We start from the raw sequence: 17706 nt of genomic DNA on the forward strand, positions 1-17706 counted from the left end.
AGAGTACATTTGTACCTGTGTATGCATACTGCACCAGGACCCACAAAGCATCAGGGTCTACTCCTTCCATCTTCACCTCATCCTGCTTGGCCTCCCGCACATCACTGGTGAACATGGCTGCAAAGTAATCCGACACGGATGAGAGGACCAGTCTGTGAGCGGAGAGAGTGAAAGGCAGCCATCAGTGAGGATGGACCATTGTAAGAGGAACAGGGTACTTTGACCTTGATGACAGGGCGAGTCTGAACTGACAAGGTAAAGACGCTGAACAGAAATGGAAAGGGTAGCTTGGAAATGATAAGTACACACCATTATCATCCTGCGCATATGACAATAGATGTACATGCAAGTCACGTTAAGTTACTATTCAAGTATGTGCAAGTATCTCAGCTTTTTAGGACGCGTTTAAAATGCCAGACAGAACAAGGTTTAATGGAAAAACAGCAGAAACAATGAGGAATACAAAGTGACAACAGAAAACACTGCTTAAAACAGGCAAAAACACTCACAATGACTGAGACACAAGGTTCAAAATCAAACCAGGTCCAAAAAAACAAAACATGAGGCAAAGGCAAGGTAAAGGAGAAGACAGGGGCAGGAAACACAAGATCTCAAGAACTGCACTATGATATGATATATATAAAAATTGCAGCTAAACATTCAGTATTATTATTATTATTATTACAGTTCTGTATTATTCTATTAATATTATTATGCAAAGTCACCACTAGAAGTGTGAAAATAAAGTAATTCGCTGTTGCTAAATAAATACCCACAGCAGACAAATCAGACTAATCATAGGTCATAGTATTCTCTTGTACCACTGAGTTTCATAGACAAATTTAGATTTAAGTCCTTTAGAAATCACTTCCTTTTATGTAAAAGTAATCCAACATATCAGTCTTTTGTATCTATTCTGAATAAGTGCCCTGGTCATATTTATGTAAAAGCCACAACGACAATTTTACAACAGTTGCACTCAATATCCGGTATTATTTCAAGTGCACATGGCGTCCTTAAGGATTCAACAGTGGCCGTCACAGCCAACTGAATTAAACCCCACAGGAAGTCTCTGGTGGGACGTAAACCAAATAAACCACCATATTAATGAACTGGAGTCCGGTGCCCACAACGAATGGGCTAAAATTCCTCAGGAACGGTCCCAGAAGTTGGTGTCTGGCTTTGCAACACATTTGCAGCAAGTCATTACAGAAAAAGGGTGATCCACTGAGTACTGAAGCCGCCTGTCATGATGGGTTGAATAACTTTGAGACCTCAGTAGCCATTAAAAGTGTCATTTATTGTTGAATGTAGAGGAATATTTATTTTTATTAGAATAATGACAAATCAACGATTCCTTTACTACAATTGATAATTATTCATTTTCAGTCTTTGCGTGTTTTGAATGTCTTATTGCATCTTTAGCTCATGCACCATGGTGAGGAGCTTCTGACAGGAGCTCGGGATGCAAGTCATGTCTTATAAAGCAGAGATGTGAAAAAATTAGGTTATGAGCTGCATACATTTGGCCTAATATAACAAATAACGGGCCACTGTATGGCTTGATAACATCCAAATTGGATGCCAGAGAAAAGGCTGACCAAGTAAAGCTTTTTTAATCCGTGTATCATTCGTTCATTTGTTTTTAAATTTAAAATGAAAAATCCAAAAACGAAATATTCAATAAAACATTCAATATTCGTTTACAAAATCAAAATGAAAAAACGGATCATGGGTTGATTTCCGTTTGTTTGGTATGTCTTTGTTTGTTCTTCCAGTTTATCTACAACTACAGCTGATTATGTTGGTATCAAACCATCATAAAGTACACACACTAACGGAGACAGAAAAGACCTTTCAAGCAGACTTAAGCACAATATCAGGCATATGAACACATTTAGATAAAGGGAACCTTCACAAACATACAAGATACAATAATGTGTGGCCTTTAAACAGCATGAGTCCTTGCTTCATGACATGTCATGGTTTAAATACATCACAGTTAAAACAGTAACTGCTTTAAAGCATTTTACACGACAACGACTTCCTCTGACTGTTAATAGCTATTTAGTTAAATTCCCTCAAACCTTCACATTTTACAAAGACATACTATCGTTATTATCAGTTTATGATGGCTGGAGACTGAAATAAGCAGATGTAGTCATAGATAAATTGGGAAATGCCATTTTTAACAGGCTGTGTGTGCTCCAGTCCGTTTTTGGCAGTCAGTCAGTTTATGGCATGACATGCCACTAATTCCCAATGAAAAAAGTAAAATGGATTTTTTTCCTTCCCCATTTTGGATTTGAGCACAAAAATGGAAATCGGAAAGAGAACTGTTATCCTTTTTTTGTCATTTTGGTTTTGGATTTTGTCTCCTACTTCACCATGATGCTCATTCCTGCTATATGTGTGCTGGAAGCTATCACACTTCTATAAGAGGCCTATTAGACTGGAATTATCTCACCAAATATTTGTGGCGTGTTCAGGTTTTACGGTGAGCACTGAGAAGCTTGTAGTGTCTAAATCTGCACATACGTTCTGATTAAAATATTTTTATTCAGACTACAGTAGTTTTTAGAGAAGATTTCCACGAAGTGTCCACACAACAGAAAAACACAACCTCAGCTACATCAAGTCCTGACATGCTCTGTAAAGCACATGCCAATCTGTGCAGTCAGAGAGAGGATTAAATCAATTTGCATGTGTCAATCACAGCAGCTGTGCTCACAAAAGGAGAGATAAAGAAAGAGAAATGCTTAATGTAAAGTCAATGTAACATTTACAGTTGAAACCATTTCATGGATATATGAAGTAACAGAGTAATGAAGATGAAGAGGTATTATGTTACTGTCCCAATAGTCAGTAATTGTTTCTCCACCACAAGACTCCTTTCATTTCTGGCTATTGGAAATGCCTTTGTAAACGAGGTAGTGACTGTTGGAGGGATGTAAAATGACAGTGACATATGCAGCAGATCCAGACCATTCCTGGTCTAATGCTCATGATACATAAACCGATGATCTGTCATTCCATGTCTATCTCATTAAGAAAGTTTTTAAATGCTAATCTTCCGCTTCACCTATTGTGTGTGCTTTCTTCGCCATCAACAGTATTAAACATGTGTTTGTGCACTGAATGTGTAAGTGTTACGTACACGTGTGTAATCTCATTACGGAGTGTGACTGCAAGACTGTGACAGACAGCCTGAAGCACAGACAAGCAGAGTGTGTGTATGTGTGTGTTTTACAGACGTGAAAATACACCATAGTCAGCAGGAAGTTGTTTCGCCTGTATTCTAGTCAGGTCTCTCTACGTTATCTGTCTCTCTCTGACACACACACACACACACACACACACGCCGCTCTTTAATTCATGTGGGTCTCTGTCTGACTTGCTGTGAGCGTCACAGGGTATATGCAGCAGCCAGTTATTTACACACAAAACACAAATCAAATACAGTGTGCTCAAGACAGAGGCATGGCAGGCAGTATGTCACACTGTAATGGGCAGAGAAGAGTAGACAAAATGCCACAGTGAGAGGAGAGCAGGAAACAGACGAGTGGGACTCAGGAAAAGAGGGCAAGAGCTGGAAACTGAACACTGTGTCTGTTTTTGTGGATGTGTTGCTTGGTACAAAGATACAACAGTGGAAAAAGAGAGGGGGAAAGGAGAACAAGACAAACACAACTACAGTGACTTCTCTCTATACATACTTTAAAAAGATTTAAACCATTTAGGAGAGATACATTTTAGTTATACTGTACTAACAGCTGTAGGTCTGTCATGAGCATCCACTACCAAAGCAATATTACAGTAGATTGCTAGAAGATGAATCCCAGTTCCTGTGACTTTTCCCTTTAATGCCACCAGCAGATCAAAGCTTTCCTTCATCCGGTGACATATCTCTACATGTGGACTGGTGCAGAATTTCAGAGTCCAACAGGTAAAATAGTATAACTTCCAACTCCTGCCATCATCAGGTAAAATGTTTGGTCCAATAGATATTTATTAAAATATCTAATGGCACCTACCTCACATGTACCAATTAGCAAAAAATTTAGGTCTGTTACTAAAGAGCATTTAGTAACAGAGCTCTAGGTGAGGAGGTCTTCAAATGTCTTGTTTAACAGTGCAAAACCGAGTTTATTTATCACATACGACAAATCTCAGCATGGCAACATGTTAAACGATCATTTGGAAATGATTAAACATAATATCTGCTAAAAATCAGCATGTTGGTATTGTTATTGGGAACATGCATGTAAATCAGTAGACGCTGTACTTAACATGAACACAAGAACTACGGTATGCACATAATGCGCTTTAGATACACGTCTATTAATCTACGCTAATGGCACAAAGAAGTTTCTCAACTAAAGGTATATTTACTAAAATCACTAAAAGTTGCACTCTTACAGTGTTGTTTACGTGGGAGTAAAGAAATAGACTGGCAACATGATGTATTTGAATAGACAAAAAAGAATAATTGTGTTCTACACACACACACACACACACACACAGAGCACTGTTAGTGACAAACTCGACAAGAAATAAGCAGCTTTACGCTTTTGACTGTTTGTACATATAGGCTGGAGTGAGAGAGGGAGGGAAAGGGGGTGTATGTTGTGTTCCCAGAAAAGCGTCTTTATCCTACACATACAATAAATCAATTGCAAACAAAACAACCACTTTCAAACAAAGATGTTTTACTCCCACCCTCTTGCTGGCACACACACACACACACACACACACACAGACACACTCAACACACATACACTCAACTTCAGACGCCAACACACTCTTTCATGCACACCATTAAGATTCTCATACAGCAGGGTTTTTTGTTTGTCACCATCTGTGCCTGGAGGACTAAATCAAATGAGGCAGAAGAGGAAGGCAATGAGAGAAAAGGAGTCTTTCTCCTGATGGAGGACCGCTCTTCTGTCGCATCCTTGTACAGATAGACCCTGCTGCTGCACCAGTGGCCACATGCCCAGAGACCAACAGAAAGAAGTGGGGGCTTTGAGGTGGATGACAGGCACGTGTGTGTGTGTGTGTGTTTGATGCATGATTCAGAGGCCCAGTTGACTCAGTGTGATACATAGAGACTGTAAAAATAAAAGAGGACCTCGGAGAGCATGACTGTGGGCCTGCTCCATGTGTGAAAGATTCTTTCCAAATATTATTCTGTGTATGCAGTATGTGTCATCTTCAATGTCTGTTTGCAAACATGCACACGTTCGCATGTGGCACTTCACTCTAGAGTTGAGCCTAATACTAATTCTACTGCATGTGTGCATGATAAAACAATTAGATGTACAAGTTGTATTTAGGGCTGCTGCTAGTGGTTACTGCATTTACACTTAAAACAGCAGCTCTACATTTACAATAATTTTTGATTTGTTGTCAAAAAATGTAGTTCCTGTTTACTGAGGTCACAGTGGGTGTGGGTGTTTTGGCTAACCTATTTACAGAGTTGCTGTATTGGATTACATTAAATTGTACATGTGTACCTATTTAAGTGGCCAGTGTGTGTACAGTGAGCGTGTGAACTGTTCTACTTACTAATTTTGTCAAACCAACATTTCAAAACCCAAAGATAAAAACTGGTAAGAAACAGAGAAATGCAGCAAAGCTCTACTATGATGTTGATTGGCGTACAGTATGTGTATGTTTGCATTTAACATATCCTTTATTTACTGCAGACAGAGTTAGCCTGTGTGTGTTAACATCACAGAAATTCACAGATTACCCAGCAATTTTAGAGCAGTCAGTAACATAGGTTGTTGTAAAAATAAACAACACCCCAAAAAGCAACATTTGTGCAATATGATACTGTAAAACACAGCTTTAGAAAACTAAACTAAAACTTGATTAATTAACTTACCAAATTATACTGTATCTCTGCTCCAAAATCTAATTACATATCAAGGACAATGACGAAATGAGGACCCTAACCCTAACCTGTAATGTTCTCTCTTTCATAACATTTAAACTGAATATCTTCAGGATTCGTGCTGCTCAGTGTGCAAAACATGCTTCACTTGGATCTTTGGAATTCAGGAGTATGTGAAATTTTCATAATTTTAACTGTTTTCAGCTTAAATAAGTTAACGAAATAACAAAAAAGATGGAAATTTAATAAAAAGGATAATATATATACAGTAAATTTATGTAGTTTATGTGCTTCTATTCAAAATCATAAGCATTGCCTTGCATTAGGATAATAACTAATAATCGATGCATCTTTCAGTTGTTTTCTCATTTAATTGATTTTAGTTACTTGGTCTATTATAAAATGTAGGAAAAAAATTGTGTTAATTGTCCATCCTAATTTCCCAAAGCCCACGGTGACACCTTCAAATGTCTTGTTTGCATAAATCGTCCAAAACCCAAACATATTGAACTTTCTGCAATTTTTGTCCATCTGTAGAGCTGACTTTGGACATATTTGACTAAAATGACAGATTCTTTATAACAATACTTCACAATTATTCATCTTTTGACTAAGTCACTAATTGTTACAACTCTGTCAGTCTTTGTTCTTACCTATGTGCAGGTATGCGTCTGTCTCCAGCCACCAATATGACATCACACAGCTGTCGAGTCCTCAGGTAGCCCTCCATCTTGCGGAAGGTGACATCTGCGTGGGACAGGGCAGTGAACATGCACTCCTCTGGACATGCACACGGCTCCATCGACACACATGAGGACAGCGTGGCACTGCTGTTAGACGTCCTGTATCCACACATTTACACGCGCACACGCAGACAAAGACACAAAGAGAAGGAGACACAAGCTTTGAGTGCATGTGTTAATGCTGATTCTCATTTGCTCCAGACAAAGAGACAGATGTGTGGAGAGAGCTACACCAGCTGTCTTCCATGTGCCATCTTTTCCTTTGTACCCTTCCCTCACACATATTCTCTCTCCTTCACTTTAAAACGGGGTTACAGTATGTCGCCAGAAGCAGACAAAAGCTCTTTAATGGTCCAATTACTAGGACTAAATGCACAGATAAATTAATCTCACTTAAAAGAGAAGCTGCCAATTAGATAGCTGTGGGAGCTGAGCTGAGCCCAGGATATACAGTAATTTACCCTTGTCCCTAATAGCAACTGGTTTCCTTGTATCTATACCAGCAATAAGACATGAACCAGGGTTTGGAGCAGGGATGGCTTCAACATTCGTTATTCACTGGCTGAAGTGTTGAAGCCTGGGGTCGTTATGTCTTATTCTTCAAGTCAGAGTCGATGAGGTGTGTACGCATGTGGGTTCATCAAAGATAATCACTGATGTACAGCTACCCTGTGATTCATCAGCCCTCATGGCTCCCAAACCAGCATTTAATTTATGGGAGCCAGAGCTGTACTTCCATTTTTAATTTAGCAGCAGGAGTGGCAGGAATGACCCTACAGCACAAAGAGATAAGAAACAGAGCGATAATCCAGAGAATGTATCATTTCAGCATTACAGTTAAAGAGAATCCCACTCTTTTAGGGATGTGGAAGTGTGTGTGTGTATACGAGGGGAAACCATACCAAATTGCAATTTTCCACATGCATATTATCATAGGAATAAACTGAGCGAAAGCAAGATAGAAACATGAGGACACAAATTCTGGCAGAGGCATTAGAAAACGGGGCTTGTGTCCACATAACTTCATATTAAATGTAAAGACTGGATTATCTAAAACCGGAATATAAATCATTCTCGTGTGTATCTGTAGTTTGTCCTCTTTTCAGATTAGTACACATAGAAGATGATTGGCTTCTTTACCAATTAATGATTTCTTTACATGTTGTAATTTTGTTTTTGTTATTTCTCCATTGTGTAGCTTTACTGTTGATATGTCTGCCTACTCTGTCTATGTGACATTTATTGGATTTCACTCTGTCCTAGAGGGATCCCTCCTCTGTCTTGTTCTCCAGTTGATGGCTTTTTCTCTGGAGGAGATTTTCCTTGTCTGATTAACAGATTTTTACCATAATGACATTTTTAAATTAACAATTGATATAATGATTTCATGTAATATAGACGAGTTGCTTGGACTGAGAAACCAATAGAAAATTATCACCCAACTCCACGATTCTGTCTCAGCTCAGTGAGCTTTAGAGCATCTTTTAGTTCACTGTTTCAATTTTTCAGCCCACAGCTTTTGTTTAGTTTTGCCATTTTTCACTCTTAACACTCTTATATAGCATAGTTTTCCGCAGCAATCACCTATTTTCAGTGAAAAGGCTACAAAAACCCACATACTTCTTACTCAGCACTAAACAACATACAGATACCGTTAGCAACTAGATGTTGAGCATACTGTGGCACAACATACAGCAGCTACAGAGCCAGATATTTCTCTCAATGGTTGGAGGAGAACAAACAAGGAGTTGAAAATGGATTAAATATTCATATCTGCTGGGAGTGCAACTATAACTTAACAATTTTCCCCATCACCTCGGTGTTGAGTTATTTCTCTACTGCCAAATAACCATTTTTTGTCTGATTTTGATTTAAAAAAATAGCAAAAGATTGCAGGTTCAAACCTCTAAAGTACTAATATTTGCTTGTTTCTTTATTCCATCATTGTAAACATGATAACTCTGAGTTTCAAAAGGTTGAAACAAGACATTTAGATGTTACCATTGTCACTATTAGAACTAACAGCTGAATAATATGCAAACTCATGATGATAATAATCATTACCTGCAGAGCTACAGTGGTTGACTTGATTTCTTTTAGCAGATACTGCAGAAACTCTGCTTTAGCCCTAGCTTTCTCTATATGTGTCTTCCACCCTCAGTTTTATATCTTCAGCTAATCTCATCCATCACTCACTTTATCCCTCCTCATCCCATCATCCACACATCCATCTTTGCCTCAGTTTTCTCTCCTCAAGGAGGCTTTTTGGCTAGCTTTCCTGCCCTCTGTGTGCATGTGTGTGTGCACATGTTTGTCTGAATGTGTATGTAGACGAATGGTGTGGCTAAATACTGCCAGAGGAGATGGCTTTGAAGTGGGGGGGAACGCTGCCTTCCAGTCCCCTTAATTGAGCCTGGCAGGCACTAAACATGGACAGAGAGGAAGAAACACAGAAGGAGATAGAGAAAAAAAAAGATAGATAGGAAATAACAGAGAGAGGAGAACGTGAGACTATGTCTATGGCAAATCAACACCATGCAGCCAGATTTTTTAATCCCCTGGATTAGGCAAAGACACTCACACAACTGTCATTCAGTGTCTATCTCTCACAACTATTTAGCCTGATTAGCCTGTAGGCTGATGTAAATGCAATGTAGTTCTGTTCGCTGATAAAAAACATGATCATTAGCTACCTGCCTGGTTACATGTTGCACCCTTTGTGACAAACAAGCACTTTTGTTTTCCAACACATGGCTGGTGGAAAAAGAGAGGGCAGATGAATGAAGGCAAATACAGGACAGAAGGAGTGAGGGTGAGTTTCCGAGGCACACCAGGAATAAAGTGGGGGTCTGGAGAGGGAGTGAGTGGCACAGAGTTGAGCCACCCTGGGAATCTGCATGCATCCCTACCCGTGATCCCATCTGGGATTCAGCCACCCATGTTCTTTGACTATCATACTGCATGCAGGAGCTCTCGGGGGAAGAGCATGAATAGCTCACAGGAAAAACATAAAACATATGTGCACAGAGCTGCACTTATATGCTACATAAAAATAATCTTTCTGTTGATATGGTAACCATAACATGTGCAACAACAGGAAAACATCCACGCATATGTGCATCACGGATCTAAAACTGTGCAGGCTCAAATCTCCTACGCTAATGAGGCTGGTGTGTGTACATGTGTGTTCCTATTAGACATTTTCTGTGTACTCCCTCATCAATTGTAAAACAATATATATTTTAAAACTATATTTACCTCTCATAAACACAAACACATACATATTTGTAGTGCAGGCAACTAGATGTAGAATAAATGAGCTTCATAGATACATTCGATTAATAGCTTTAAAAGAATACGTCTGCATTCATCCTATGAATCTTTTATGTTTTCTGATGTGTGTCTTGGGAACACAGACTATGATTGGAGGCTTTGAAACACATCATTATGCCAGTAGTAAACACCCACATCAACACACACAGTCTGTGTTTCTCCCTTTACTTCCTCACATTTACTGCTGCATCGTAATAAAAACATAAATTGGTGAGTCTGTGCAGATGTGCTGTAGAGGAGTTATGATGCCCTAATTGCTTTGTTTTTGCCGTATCCATGGCAACTATTAATTAAACGCCTTTCCGTGCCACTACACTACAGTTGGATGGAAACGCCAGTGCAACACACTCCCACCATCCATATGTGCACAAAACATGCGGAGCACTATGCATTGGGAGTAAAAGCTGGAGCACTGGTCACTGAAAACAAAACAATATAAATGTCAAGTTCAGTAATTTGTGCCATGCAGAGCTGAGCCCTGGAATCATGTTGTTAATTTGACTCTGTAAATCCCATATTCACAAGAGTGTGCATTTCTCTCTGTGTGTGTGTGTGTGTGTGTGTGTGTGTGTGTTTTCCAACAGACACTGATGAGGGGAGAAATCAGTGGACCACATGCTGTCCCAAAGGGACTCAGCCATCACTTTCTCTCACACTCTCCCTGTTCCTGTCTGTATGTAATGAGCGAATCTCCACTGCTGAATATTGTATTAACAGTCTCTTGCTTGGTAACCCCCCCCCCACACACACACACACACACACACATCCATCCACTTATTTCTATATATTCCTGTAGCAGCACTTTCACCACCTGCATTTCTGTAAACATGACACAGCAGTTATTCATGCAGCCAACAATTGCTCTCATCACAAGAACTAACAAATGACAAGTTCTTCACTTGCTCAAACTTTTTAGAGGTGTGTGTTTGGCGAGTTTCACAAGCTTAAGTGACTTTAAGTGATTCTGCACTGACAGGTCCGAGACTAAGCGTTGCACCACCCACACCTGCACCTCCTACCTGCAGGAGCTGGAGTCGGTGTCCGGGGGGTTGTTGTTGTCCTCGGTGGCCGCCGCTGCTGCTGCTGCTGCTGCTGCTGCTGTCGCCGCCTCCTGTTCAACCCCAACATGAGCGGAGGGCTCCGGGAGCAGCTGGGGCACCGGGGCCTCACCGTGGGGTTCCATGCTCGTCACCGGACGAGAGCGACGATGGGGCGGAGGAGAGACCCACGGCAGCGCCGCGGCGGAGCTCCTGCACTCCGGCTGGCTGAAGGAGCGGGGACAGGAGCTCCCCGTCGCTCCAGCTGCCGCTCCTCCCGGACCCCCCCGACTCCCCGTCGGATCTGCAAACTTTCTGCTGCTGCCGCCGCCGCTGCACAGGTTAGACCCGGCGCTGCCGCTGACCACCAGCCCACCGTGACCCCCAGCGCCGGGGTTTACGCCGGCTGAACTGGAGTTGCTGCAGCCGCTAACTGATGGTCCGTCTCCGGAGCTGCCGCCCGCTCTCCTCCCGGCGAAGTAGTCTCCCAGCGGCGGGGAGTGAGGCGGAGGGACCGCGGGGTGACCGAACCACCTCCATCGGATCCGGAGGATCTGCTTCACGTCGAACTCCTTCCGCGAGGAAGAGCCCGAGCCGCTGCTCGACATGCCAGGGCTCGGCACGAGGAAATGGCGGGGGAGAGCCCGTGCCGCTGAAGCTGTGCGCCGAAGTGTGCGCGCGTCTCTCCTGGCGAGCGCACGCCCGGTAACAGCTGAAGGTGGTGAGCGGAAAAAACGGCGGAGAGGATGGACGGAGAGGGAGGAGGAGGAGGAGGAGGAGAGGGAGAGGGAGAAGGAGGGAGCTCGACACGGAGTTTGAACGTCAGGACCGAAGCCAGCTCATGCACAGCTGCCACAACGACGGATCAATTCCACCTTCCTGCCAAATGAAAACCACAGATATTCTGCACGAGAGAGCGCCGATCTCCACTTTTCTTATTACAACGAGTCAGTGATGCTCTAGAGTTCACGCAACCCTCCTGTCATCAGACAGTCGTAGTGCAGGAGGTTCGTCTTTGGATGTTAGAGAGTGTGTTGTCTGAACTTCACATGATGAGTCCATGAGTGTCGACACAAAACTTGTGGCCATGTGGCTCCAACCACATTGCAACTTCTGCAGAGGCCCCTTGTTTCCAAGGATTTCCAGGAGCAGGTTTACTGCACAGCCCATCTTTCAGTAATTTGCTTAATTTAAATTTGCACAGCAAGTCTTTTAGTTCATGCCGGCTACTGTAGATGGTTCTTCTCACTAAATAACATGGTCTTTGATGAAATTTCTGCAAATATAACGGAGAGCTGTGCAAAACATCACACATATAGGACATAAATCTGTTTATACAGCCCCCTTTTTTGGAGGGATTCACTTCAAAAAGAGCAAGCCCACTAGGTAAACCATGACACTTAATGCTTAAGATCTGGGGTTTATGTTAAGATTATGGCTAGTGTAGGCATTAAGCCAGTTTGGTACGGTTAGGGTGGAATCTCGGGCAAATAATTCGAATGACTGAATCAACTCAGTGTCCTCCGAAAGGACTAAGACGCATTTTTGTGTCTGCGTGTGGGGCTGCGTTCATTACATGTTCATCAAACACTCGGAAATGTAATGAGGCGACGGACACATCCTCTTTATCATCGTCGTGTACACCCTGTCTGGCAGATTCCTCTCTCCCCCTCGACACATTTCTCTCTGTGAGTCTCTGTCTTATTGCCTCAAAACAATCACGCTCTGTTTGGGATCCTGGCTGCAACAAGCAGACAAGCAGATTTGTTTTTTGAGTCACTACACTGGGGGACCTGAGTGTCCTTGAAAATGAAATTTCACCTGTGTCTCCCTTTCTGCCACACACACACTCTGCCACCTCCTTCTCAAACTCTTCTCCTCCGTTTCATTCCTCTTTCCTTGCATCTCTGCAAACAATTGCTCTTCTCCACCTATTACTGAACATCTCTTTCACCAACATGTCCTTCTCCTTCCTCTTTTTCCTCCATCTGCAATGCAGCAGCTATACATAGACAGTAATGATCAGAGGGAGTGGGTCCTGTGGGAGCCATCCCATCCAGATGCCTGGGGCACCCAGCAGACCAGCAGCAGACCTTCCGCAATAACCCCGGGATGACCACAGGATGTGCCGGAGCCGCTGAGCTAGTACACAGTTTGTTCTGGAAGGAGGCCCACCAGCAGGAGGGGAGAGATGCTTTAGGTTCCCACTTTAGCAAAAATCAATAAGTCAAACAGCCGAGGTCAGTTTGTGAATTACACAGCCCAAAGATGTGTTAGTCATAAATTGGCTCTGCAGACTAGCAGCCAGGCCCAGAGACTAATTTTTTCCAATAAATAAATGGCTGAACGGAGCAGATGAGTACGGCGGATTTAACCTCCACTGCTTTGGATCGCATGATTTGGAGAAACAGAGGGGTTGTCTTTAGCTTCAGGATATACTGACAGCTAAGTGCAGGGACCACCCCACTGCTCTATTTGATCGATACTACAAAGTCAATACACACAGACGGCATGAAAACAAAGCCGTGGAGTGACAGTAGCAGTGGTGATTTTCCCGAACTTAATTAAATAAACCGATGCATTACTTGACCCCAAATAAATATTTGACAGCTGTGCAGACTCCCAGAGCACACAGGTAGCATGTTTATATCAGCCTGTGTTCGTGTGGAAAGAGGATCATTGTAATCTAATAGTCCCTGTTTAAAGGGTTATCTGGAGAAGCTCATAAAACAACCTCTCAATTTCCACTCTGAAATGTTTGCCCTCCTGCAGACTCCTGCACCCCAATCTAATAGAACCTAAAGAGTGAAATAATACATTCCTGCAACTCTCACGGCGGAAATGCCGTCCGGTTACTGGGGGAGGATGGGAGTGGGACTCTGAGGGGGTATGAAGCTGAGGAATTACAAGCCATTCAGCTCTGGTCTCCTTCAGTTGGATCTAATCATTGGCCACTTGGCAGGAGCCTCCTTGAGCCGCTGACTGTTATTGGTCTCCTGGCCGTGGTAGTCTCAGAACTCAAAACTCTCTGGCACCGCTTTACGACTGTGCAGCAACCCGGACGCACACACATAAACAGAGACACACACACACACACACACACACAAGAAAAGGACACTGTGAAATCCAATTCACACACTTCACACTCGATAATCATCCTTTTTATGTGCATTCACACATGCAAGCATGCACGCGAGCACAGGTACACACACGCAAACACACACGCATGCTGGCATGAAATCTCATTTGTGCACACTTTGTACTCTATGATCACACACACACACATACAGAGCCAAACTGAAGCGGGCAGCAGTCAGGTAGCTGTCGTAAAATATTTTATGAGGCCAGAAAGTGAAACATTGTCTGTCTGGTCTGGCTGTGATGATCAGCTCGTCTCTCCTGACTGATGTTTGTCCACCAATGGCCTTCCTCCAATCTCTCTCTCTTTTTCCTCTCTGTCTTCCAACAGTGTTTTGAAAACCTTCCCCTCCTTCCCTCCCCACCTGCACTCTCTGCCATTCTCCTCAATCACTTTCCCAACATCAATTTTATGCTCCCCATGCTTGTTATTATGCTGTGACACACAAGTGTGTGTGTGTGTGTGTGGCTGTGCGTGTGTAATGGTGGGACTATGGCCGTGATTCCCTGAGGCGGAGTCCTGCAGGGGCGATGGTGCAAAACCATTTGTTGTTAAGGCTCACAGGCAAACACACATCATGAATTGTGTGCAAAAACCCACCTACACACACACACACACACACACACACACTGTACATTCTGCATGCATACACATGAAAATACAAGGGCGTACTTTTATTCAAGTCATAGCTCTTCCATCAAACACGGACAAACACACACACGCATTGCCTGTCTCTGTTGTGTAATCGGAGTGTTGGTTGGTACTGTAGCTGCAGGCGAATCTGTCCTTGAGACTCAGAACAGGCTCAGACTGGTCAGGCAAATAATTACCTCTCCACATTGACACGCCGGCTCCTCCCAACACATGAACAAGAAGAACAGAGTGTGTGTGTGCGTGTGTGTGTGTGTGTGTGACTGTGGTTGAATTGATCTGGAAGCACAATATTCAATACTGTTGAAAAGAAAATGTATTTAAGATCAACAAGAGGTCTTGCACGCTGGATAGAGACCAAAAGCTTGAGCCAGTGTGTCTCTAAGTGTGCTTGTTTACTTACTCTATCATTGTGAGGACCAATGTGAATCTTCGACCTTGATACTGAGAACTCATTGGACAATCAATTTGGACAGAACTGAGCTTTATGGTTCAGGTTAGACCCAGAAAACCCTACTGCCAACAATCTTGGTTGGTGATTTGACCAACCAAAACCTCAAAGCCTCAAGCCACTAGTCTCACACAGACACGTAGCAGAATACAGAAGTCTGTAAACTAATCGCCACATTTTCTTTTTCATTTCAAACTTGTAGTCTTGAGTTCAAGGCAACGTCAGGCTTTGTTCAGCTCCCAGCCACAAAAATCACTATACAACTTGTTATAAACATAGGCAGTAGAACTCTGTAAGCTGTGTTAGTTGAGGTTCTCGTTAAGGTTGGAGTTAAGGACTATAAGGAATGCATTATGTCACATGGGTTCCCGTGAGCACAGAAGTACAAATATATGCATGCGTCTTATCTGAATAAAACACAGACCACCTTCAGCTGGTAATTTCCCTCTTATCCTCCATCACATCAGTCAATAGTAGAACCACAGAGATCAAGGATGGATATTCTCTGTGGTCTGTGTGTGTGTGTGTATCAGGCTCTATCTGCATTCAGGGAGTATGTGCTTTAGCTCCAGATGGACTATGTTGTCCCAGTTTTCTGATAAGTAACTAGCGGCAGAGGTAAAGGAATGATTTGATTTGATCGTGTGGGTTATTGGACAAAAAACATGCAATAAAGTTCACAATGGGAATCTTGCAACAGTCAGAGCAAAGAGTGCCTCAGCCCACTGATCACCGGGGAGGCTTGCACATTTCTTTAATGTCTCCTTTTCTTTTCTGTACCTCTTTTGATCACCTACTGTAAAAACCTCCTCTGTCCATTTCCTCCCTCACTCTGCTTGCAATTACCCTTGTTCTCTCATTTCTTTTCTGTCCTCCCCCTTTAAGACATGCATCTACTGAATGAGAAAGGCCAGCACGGAAGCATGGAAGCATTTTGCTACCAGGTCGGAGAGGCAGAGAATATACACATAACAAATACACACACGAGGCTTTGGACTGTGAACTGTCCAATTAGTTTGATCCATGCCTGTTCCTTGGGAAAAGAAAATATCCACTTTCCCCTTAAAGTATTCTGTATGACCTAGGTGCACACACACACACACACACACACACACACAATAATAGCTATGCTTTTCCTTGCCAGCGCTGGTTCTTCTAATTGCCCGAGAGGATTGAGAGAGGGAAAATGAGGCAGGACAGGAGAATGCAAACTGCCAAATTCAACCACATTTGTCGAGCTGTTCATCTGTTCAGCAACTCCAGAGTTGAGGAGGAAGATGGTGATGATGATAATGATGATGTTGGGAGCAGCCGCAGCTAAAAAGGGAATGGTTTCTGGCTCTTATCCAATCTAATCAAACTCAGCTCAGTTAAATCAGCTCCTACTCAAACATAGACCCACAGACTGTACATCTTTTGTGAGCGGAGGCAGCCGTTATCAGTCGGTACCTGACATTTGACCTTGGTGTGCGCACCTGTTCAGCTCCGACATTAAATCCTGCTGCTGCAGGACAAACAGGAGTTTATGAGGAGATGTTATGAGATTATATGACCCGTGACAAATTGCACTGCGCCCATCAGCAGCACCAAAATGAACAATGGCAACCTGGGTCTATCCTTCAATATCAATGCTCAGTCGCCTACTAATGCCTGAAATATGAAGTACTGTAAACACTGAATAATGACGTTATAATTATGAAGAAAACACATCCTTGTTGCAATTGCACTCCCTCCAAAATATGGCACTGGTAGAAGTGAATGTTTGTTACCAAAATATAAATACATATGTTTGCTTTTCCTACGTTTGTCTAACCTAGGGTTAATGTTATTGTCATTTTTCCTACTTAGATTTAGATTAGATTTATTTATATTTTTAGCTGCACTATTATCTCATTAAGTCTTGCTCTCAAGCACGGCTCTTCTGCTGCTTTGTGCTTTTACATGTTCATCAGCTTGTTTCTAACTACATCTGTCTTGCGCTGAAGCCTATAGAGTTTTTTTTTACTGGAAATAGCTGCCTAATTGACTCACTGCTGATGAGAACATTTACAGTAAACTAAACACTAAAGTTCCAGGCCATAAAACCAAATATATCAACATAAATATGACAAAACTGCTGCTGGGATTATAATTCTCTCTGAGATGGTTGTTACAAGTGACGTCTTTCTCATTAGAGTCATTTGGTCCAATGTTAATATGAAAATATTGATTAGAGCAGCTTTAAAGATCAAAGTCATGCACAGAGGAGGAGAAACGTAAAAGATAACTGCCATGAGCAAAAAAGATGGGACTGCAGTGTAGAGTTGCTACTGTGATTAAGTGTTGGCTGATTCGAAAGAATCACTAGAGGAACCTACTGTAGTCAAAATTCCTTGCAGCAAAGTGTGAAAGTGATCACTAATCCTCCTGTCTGTGGGTGTGTTTGTGTGTGCACACGTGCACGTGTGTAGTTG

At 42.4% G+C, this 17706-nt stretch overlaps 1 protein-coding gene across 2 annotated transcripts in view; it reads right to left on the bottom strand.

Moving 5' to 3' along the window:
- klhl5 (kelch-like family member 5) overlaps positions 1–17706 on the bottom strand; it is a 41166-nt gene that overhangs the window by 13006 nt on the left and 10454 nt on the right. Inside the window, exons 1-3 of one of the 2 annotated variants that reach the window (XM_026360772.1) lie at positions 10995–16856; positions 6553–6741; positions 16–152 (exon numbers count right to left, since the gene is read on the bottom strand). In XM_026360772.1, coding sequence (XP_026216557.1) covers positions 16–152; positions 6553–6741; positions 10995–11620 — 952 coding nt within the window. In that variant the 5' untranslated portion in view covers positions 11621–16856. Of the gene's footprint in view, positions 1–15; positions 153–6552; positions 6742–10994; positions 16857–17706 lie in introns of those variants that run through there. The other variant, XM_026360774.1, reaches the window with a different exon arrangement.

Source organism: Anabas testudineus, chromosome 1, assembly GCF_900324465.2.
Source record: "Anabas testudineus chromosome 1, fAnaTes1.2, whole genome shotgun sequence".
Lineage (NCBI taxonomy): Eukaryota > Metazoa > Chordata > Actinopteri > Anabantiformes > Anabantidae > Anabas > Anabas testudineus.